General features: G+C 41.8%; 1 protein-coding gene across 16 annotated transcripts in view; it reads left to right on the forward strand.

Moving 5' to 3' along the window:
• TRIM44 (tripartite motif containing 44) overlaps positions 1–8,279 on the forward strand; it is a 147,737-nt gene that overhangs the window by 65,971 nt on the left and 73,487 nt on the right. Inside the window, exon 5 of one of the 16 annotated variants that reach the window (XM_061610787.1) lies at positions 5,777–5,936. The exons of the other annotated variants lie outside the window; for them this stretch is intronic. Within the exon in view, the coding sequence (XP_061466771.1) occupies positions 5,777–5,804 (28 nt within the window). The 3' untranslated portion in view covers positions 5,805–5,936. Of the gene's footprint in view, positions 1–5,776; positions 5,937–8,279 lie in introns of those variants that run through there. 16 annotated transcript variants of the gene reach the window in all.

Consider the following 8,279-nt stretch of genomic DNA (forward strand, 5'->3'; position numbering starts at 1 on the left):
CACACCTGTTATCTTAGTTAGGGGAATCTATGTGTGGTTCCTGAAAGTCAAGGCAAGAAGTGCTGGGGACAAAGATAGGTGGTCAGCTGTGTTGCTTGTTGGCTCATGCTTTGAACTTGTAGTCAGGAACAGAAGTAGTAAACTTCCTTCCCTGGTGGTGTTTTTTGGTAATCCAGTGTATGCTTTGGGACCACGTTCCTTTTCTACAGCTCCAGATCAAAGTCACAAGATCTACAGTTAGGGAGTTCTCTATAGCCTTCCATTGAGGAGGGACACGTTTTCAACGCCCTTCCATTATCAGCTGCACACAAAGATCTAAAAACATTTGTCCAATTGAAGAGGAAGCATGTGTGTAAAATAGCAAAAGAGCCGTCTGTAAGTTTGTTCAAGTGAGCAGCAGACAGCTGCTAGTGTGGGATGGGCATAAAACATTTCCCTTCAGCCACTGATGCTAGTATTAATTATTTACATTGCATTTTTTAACTAACAAAATGCTAGCTAATGAGGTCAGATTAACTCAGCAGGACGTTGATACTAATTTATCTTCACTCTTATTTGAGCATGTGAATCTGAACACTGCATAACACGTCAAGCAACAGAACACCAGAAAATGAAAATGTTGTAACAAAATAAACAAACAAACAAAAAAGCGATGAAGACAGAGAGAGGGGGTGGGTAGGGAGGAAATTAGGGATTGAACTGTTGTGTGCTTATAATGTGACGAAACACTCCTCACAATCACTTACCATAGCCATAGTATCATGAATCATGGTCTTGCTGGACATTTTTGAGCTGCTATTCTGGTCCAAAGGCATATGAGTTGCAATACTGGATCCAACCATTGATAAAGATGGTCTAAGTATCATCTTGTGATGATGGCTGTTGCCAAGTATGGATACCCTAAAGCAGCCTTTCCCAACCAGTGTGCCTCCAGATGTTGTTGGACCACAACCCCCATCAGCCTCAGCCAGCATTGTCAATGGTCAGGAAAGATGGGAATTGTGGTCCAACAACATCTGGAGGCACATTGGTTGGGAAAGGCTGCCCTAAAGTAAGAGGACTTAGATGCCTTCCCCTCATTTCTTGTTTTTTTTAATGACAATGATTATATAGACTATTTAATTGCCTTATAGGGATTGTCCTGAAGTTATGTACAATGTAAAGATAATATTCATTACAAAATCACATTCAAAATACAGAGATTAAACACAAACACAAAATCCAGTCCAATGATAACATCAACAACCCATCATACAGTCAAACAGACCCTTCTCCTCCCAATAAAGCTGACATGATCACCACAAAATTAACCTTTAAATTAAACCAGTCCATAAGAAACAGCAATAAAACTTAAATACTCAAGTGTGTGGGAGTAAAGAGAAGGTTTTGCCTAGTGCTGGAATGATGTCAAAGTTGGCACTAGGTAATCCTCTTTGCGGAGAGCATTCTGTAGATGGGTGGCCACTACTGAAAAGCCCCCCTCCCTTATGATCACCCTCCCGACTACTGTTGGAGGGGGCATTCAAATGACCTTAAAGTCCAGGTAGGTTTGTATGGGAGAAGGCGTTCCATCAGGTATTGTGGTTTCTGAGCTGCTATAAAGCATTAGGTTAAAAACAGCACTTCGAAATGATTTATGTAATTATTACCTCTTACTTTGGTGACCTGTTTTTTGTTCTTTTTATAAAAAGCTTGGCTGTTTTTTCCCCCTCTGATGAATGTATACTGGTGGTCTTCATCATGTTTATTTTCTGTTGGAATTCTTTTTTAAAATATCTGCCTGCATTACCAGAGCAGGGAAATGGGAATTCATTTGGACAATGCCCAATGCAATCCTTATGAAGTCTATCAATGTGACTTCCACTGTTTTGACATTGAGTTTGGTGCAGGCTGACAGGATGAGTGGATTGTTCTGCCCCTTTCTCTCTTCCCTGTGGGCCTTATTTTTCATAGCCATATACATTCCTCTGTAGGAGGAGAAACGTGTTCTAATAATGTACGGCAAACTTGGTGTTCCTAATGCATAGAGTTTCCAGATTGCCAGTCAAATGAATGCTCGGGTGGGTACTGTACATGCCTATCATTTCCAATAAGGATAGGTTTTTCTGCATTCTTCTTAGGGGAACAGTTTGGACTTTTTGGGAGTTGGAATTCACAAAGAGAAAAAGAAAGGAAATAGATACAGATAACAAGATGGTGACTTCCTGGGATTGGTTTCAGTTGATGCGGCCTGATGATATGGAGAAGGTGCTTGCGATGATGCGGCCAGCAGCATGTCCTCTTGACCTTTGCCCTTCTTGGCTTATAAAAGCCTGCTGAAGGGATATGACCGAGTAGATCCAGGGTGTGGTCAACACGTCGTTGCAGGAGGGAGTGGTCCCAGCCCCCCTGAAAGAGGTGGTGATCTGACCGTTCCTGAAAAAGCCTACCCTGGACCCATTGGTTTGTGACAACTATCACCCTGTTGCAAATACCCCCTTTTTAGGGAAGGTGATTGAGGGGGTTGTGGTGCAGCACTTGCAAGTACTCTTGGATGAAACAGATTACCTTGATGACCTTGACCCATTCCAATCTGGGTTCAGGCATGGTCATGGGACTGAATTGGCCTTGGTCGCCCTAATGGATGACTTTTATCGGGAGAAGGACAGGAGGAATGCAACCCTGTTTTTCTTACTTGATCTCTCGGTGGCTTTTGATACTGTTGACCATGTATCCTTCTGGGCTGACTTGGTGAGATGGGTATCGGAGGCACTGTTTTACAGTGGTTCCGATCCTATCTCCAGGGTCATTTTCAGAGAATAGCATTTGGTGATTGTCTTTCAGCCCCCTGGCAGTTGTGTTGTGGGGTGCCGCAGGGTACCATCTTGACCCTGGTTCATATAACATCTATATGAAACCCTTGGGAGCAGTCATGAGGAGATTTGGCGCTAGGTGTCAGCAGTAAACTGATGATGCCCAGCTCTATTTCTCTATAACATCTGAATCAGGAAAGGCCATGCAAGCCCTGCACCAGTGCCTAAACTCGGTGGTGGGCTAGATGAGGACCAATAAACTGAGTCTGAATCATAGCAAGATGGCGGCACTATGGGTTGGCAGTTCCCGAGTTCAGATAATTGGTCAGTTGCCTATTTTGGACTGGGTTGTACTCCTTCTGAAAGGGCAGGTTCTTAGTCTGGGGAAGCTCCTAGATCCATGTTTGTTACTAGAGGCCCAGGTGACCTCCGTGGCTAGGAGTGCCTTTTACCAGCTTCTGCTGGTAAGATAGCTCCAGCCATTTCTGGACCGGGATAGCCTAACTACTGTTGTTCATGCACTGGTAACCTCCAGGCTGGATTACTGTAATGCACTCTATGTGGGGCTGCCCTTGAGGAAGGTCCGGAAGCTGCAGCTGGTGCAAATTGCCATGGCACGACTGCGCATTGTGGCAGGGTATCACCAGCATGTCACTTTGCAGCTGAAAGAACTGCACTTTGACCAGGATGCCTGAAAGATCATCTTACCTCTTATATACCCAGTTGATCTCTATACGCTCTGCAGGTGAAGGCCTCCTGCTAATACCATCTTATCAGGAGATCCATTCTGCACAACATAGGAAGCAGACCTTTAGTGCAGTGGCACCTACCCTTTTGTATTCCCTCCCCTTAAATATTAGATAGGCAACACCTCTGTTATTTTTTTGGCGCCTACTGAAGACCTTCCTCTTTCAGCAAGGCTTTTAAGTAGAGACCCTATCCCGGTCTGCGTCTGTGTTGGAATTGCATTTTAATATGTTTTTAAAGCTTGTTTTTAAAGTGTGGAATTTTCGAGGCAGAGATGTTCAGCTCAATTTATTGGTGCGTAGTACCTGGTTTTATGTAGTTCTTCCATCTCACTGCAGTCCTTGTAATTTCAATGTATCTATGTCAGGTAGTTCATAGTGCTTTGAAGTAGCCCATCCAAAAGAGATGGTAGAAGACAGCTTCTCATAAAAATAAGTACAGGGAAAGGTGTCATTACTTCTTGTAATTCTTTGGTTCTCACAGTACAGAGTGGGCCAGAGTTGGCTGCAGGAGCTTGGCAGAAGCCGTTGGCGTGAGATTTTCAGTGGGCCTCCTTTATCAGTAAGGGGTCAGTCTGGTGTGCATATCTCATCTGATGTCACAGACGATTTGGGGAGCCGGTCAGAAAATATTGTTTCTGCACAACGCCTGAAAGAGTCAAAGCCAGTGCAAGGAAAGCTTTTCCTGCTTTTGGCCTTCCAGGGTTTACTGTGCAAACTTAGAATGGTAGCAATTAAAGTTCCATCTCTACCCTACTTTGCAACCATGAAGTAGATCACCCTACAATGATGTGGGTAATTGCCAAGCGCACACATTTTCCACACCAGTTCTCATAAGTGTCTTGTTTGGCCGAGAAGTCAGAATGATCTGTCCGCACCTTTCCAGGCAGTGCGAGCGAGCTAGCTTTTTGGATAGCCCAAAATTTGGCTGTAGAAGCAAAGAAAACTGGGGGTGGGAATCAGGAGTGGATTTTTGTGTGAAAGGACTTTTGAGCTCAGTTCTGCCGCTAAAGACAATTTTACTGAACTGAGCATTTGCTCAGAGGCTTCCTGATGCTTAACTTGAGTATAATCTTGTTCCCACTGACCACAGTACTATTTTGCACTTGGCTTTGTGGTTATAGTAGAAACCCTGTAAAATGCAAAACTGTTGTTGTGGCATTCTGATAAAAAATCCAGTACATATAGGAACAAAGCTCTTACATAGATTATTCCTGTATGGGGATCATATCCCACAATATATCAGCAACTCATGCTCAGTAATACAGTGGAAAATTAGAGGTAGTTGAAGATTTGAGGACATTAATATTTGTGCTTATGTTTGGTTACCACTTACAGGAAGGCTTGCAGCTTCCTACAGATAAAACAAGCAAAAAGATAAAACATGCTTGCAGCTTCTGGAAACATATCGAGAGGTCTTACACAGACTTAGATTATCAGTCCATCTAGCTCATAGGTAGCCAATGTGATGCCCTCCAGATGTTGCTGCACTACAACTCTCATGATATCTAAGCATTGACCTTGATGATTGGGCCTCATGGGAGTCCAAAAACAGCTTGAGGGTACCAAGTTGACTACCCCAATCTAGCACAATATTGCCTGCATTCACTACAGCTCTTGTTGTTTTAATGCATGTGTTTTCCGTATCTAACTGGAAATTTCAGGGTTGAACCTGGGACCTTCTGCATACAAAGCATGTGCTCTACCACTTTAACTACTGTCTTTTCTTCCCAGTCCAGGAACAATTGCTTATCATGGATTGCAGGCAGCTGACCCATGCTGTATTATTACTTTATTTAAATGGGGGCAAACACCTTGAACACATTAAGATGATGAAAATCTTGGGCCCAGTTAAAATATGGGGAAATAATTGGCTGACTGTTATGTTTCACTCTCAAGATTATACAGTTGGGGACTGAACTGATTACATTTTCAGACAGTTTATCTAATTTGGTAAAATCTTTTATTTAGGTAAAACAGTTGCAAATTTTGCTTCAGAGGCTATGTGTTCAATTTTCCCTGGAATATAAGTAATTGTTCACTTTGTTGGCGAGCTACTAACCCTAAGCATACATTGTGCAGAAAACAGTTGTTCAGAGAACATGTTGCTTGGCCAAAGCATAGCAGGTGCTTTCTTGCGTGAAATCTCAGGATGTCCCAGAAGGCTTTGTGATGACATTAAACCACTGATAGTCAGCAGATTTAGTTGTTTATAATGTACTTTATATTCCACTTTAGGTGGAAGCCTCTCAAGGTCACAAGGTGAGGAGGAAAGAAGAAGCTTCACCTCAAAGCGTTTTGGCTGTGGGGCATCCAGCTTCCCTCTGCTGAAGAAGTTGGCCAATGCTGGTTGAAAATTTATTGATTGATTTATATTTATTTAATTATTACATTTATACCCCACCTTTCTTTCATTATAGAACCTAAGGCAGCATACATGTGCACTAAGATCTCCCCCAGATGCCCTCCTCCAGGTGCACGTGCAATCTGGAGTGAGGCAGATGGTTTACAGAGGAGAGGATCTTTTTAGTTGCCATGTCTCACTTGTGGAATTCTCTCCTCAGGGAGGTTTGCCTGGCATCTATGTTAATGTCTTTATTTTCCCCAAGGTTTTAACCTCTGTATTCCTATAATCTCAACCCCAGTGTGGTTGTTTTAGGACTGTTGTTGTAAGCCAACCTGAACTTTCTGAATTGAAGGACAGTATAGAATGTTTTTAACTTTAAAAACCCCACATCCGTCTAGTATCTACCGCCATTGCTCTGGGAAGTTTCAGCAGCAAGTATATTATTACCAGTGGCAGTTTTTCGAAAGCTGGATTATATTTTCATGCATGCATTTGTATTGGAGAAATAACTTCCTTATAAATGCAATTTTGTTTCTGATGTCATCGAATGCCTTTATTTCACAGTGAAATTCTTCATGGTGCTTTATCTAAAACTGTTTAAAAGAGTTCTTAATCTTTCTACCCCATCTAACTTGTTATCTCCTCTCTTGATGCAAAAGATGCTTTTGTATCCCTCTTTCTCAACTACATAGTCTTCACCCTCACATACAGACTAATGCCAAGTCCTGCTTTTTCCTTTTTGCCCTTTCCTTTCTATATTTATCAATCATGTGCTGACTTACTTCCATGCTGTCACTCATCTAACTTTTCTAATTATCTTTGTTGTATCTATATGGTATGTTAAAATCATGCAAACTCTGAAATATCCCACACTTTACGAAATTTCTTATCCTTCCTTTTGTGTTTTTGGCTTGATTTTATTAGTGTGCATGCTGTGAATTGGAAGTCCACTCTTCAAATTTCAGCCAAACCATTGGGTAGCCTTAGACAGACTATTCTCACATGCTCTACCTGCTCCGTGCCATCCTACTCTCATCTGCACTATGATAATACAATTCCTTGCCTACTTTTGTAATAAAGCAGCGACTTTCATATTTCCTACACTTGGGGGACCCTGTCTGCCGAGAAATACCTGAATGCCTGCCAGTGAATTCAAATGTATCAAATGCTCAAGATTTCTGGGGCACTTATTTTCACACTTTTTACTCTTCAGGAGCCCTGAAATTCTGCATGTCAGTATTGTATGGGTTTTGACAATGTTGCATGTTGTTTACTGTACTACAGTAATGAGAGGCTATTCTACCATTACCAGTTATCATATTGCTTAATGCTTTTGTCCCCACTCTTCAGTACAGTGAACAATGGTATTACCAAAAGTACTTCCACAAGATAGACTTCAAGCACCCATTAAACATTGCAGTCTTAAGGGGAATCCTAGCCTCCTTATATTTTCTCTCGGTGACAGTAATACATTGTTAAAAGGATCCCAGCAGAACCTGAAATTACAAATGGGACCAATCAACTCACCTTACACAGATTGGCTCTGAGTTAATAGCCTGGCTCTCCCACTAGGGAATAATTGTCCATTGTCTCTCCATCTGTCCTGCTCCTATCTCTATTGGATTGGAACTGGCTATGGTGAGAGCCAGTTGATGTGCATGAAAACTGAGATTTAACCAGTGCTTAGTCACTCCTTTTGAAGGCCCTTTTTCCACAAGGAATTTTTTAAACAAGAAAGTTAATTACTCTGGGCAGCATATTTCTGTCTTTCCACTCCTGTTCCCAGGTATTTTCTCAATCTGTTTGCTGTTTCCTTTTATTTTCCCTTCTGTGTGCTCATAAAAATTCAACGATATATACATTCCCTTTTCTCATGAAGCAGATGTCATGTATATCTTTATACAAATTTCATCCCATTTTTTTCCAAAAGAAGATGGAATGACCCCAGAGTGAGGTTTCGTGCCTAAAAAAATGCTGCTGCTCTCCTCTTAATATAAAATTATGTTATCACCATCTGCACTGGCATATAGAGGTTACTGTTCTCTCACGATGGTCCCTTTTTCAGGGCAAATGCATATTCGGCAGTGTATCATTAGTGTTTATTTGTAGCATGGCTACAGCAGGTCCAGTAATGTAGGTAGAATTTGACAGGAGCTAAATCAAATTCAGAGCTACAGACACAATCTGAGCCCGATCAGAACAACTATACCTTTTATGCAAATATATTCCCTCTGAATTCAAATGTGGAGGAGGTCACTCATTTGAAATTACAGCCCATGTGTAAAAGTTACACAAAAGAGCACAATTATGACCCAAGACTCTTTTCACAGAGTTACAAAGCATGTTCTGGCACCAGAATAGTGTGGTCAGCTCCAGGGGTAAAGGAGAGATGGC

The sequence above is a fragment of the Rhineura floridana genome, chromosome 2 (genome assembly GCF_030035675.1).
Source record: "Rhineura floridana isolate rRhiFlo1 chromosome 2, rRhiFlo1.hap2, whole genome shotgun sequence".
Taxonomy (NCBI): Eukaryota; Metazoa; Chordata; class Lepidosauria; order Squamata; family Rhineuridae; genus Rhineura; species Rhineura floridana.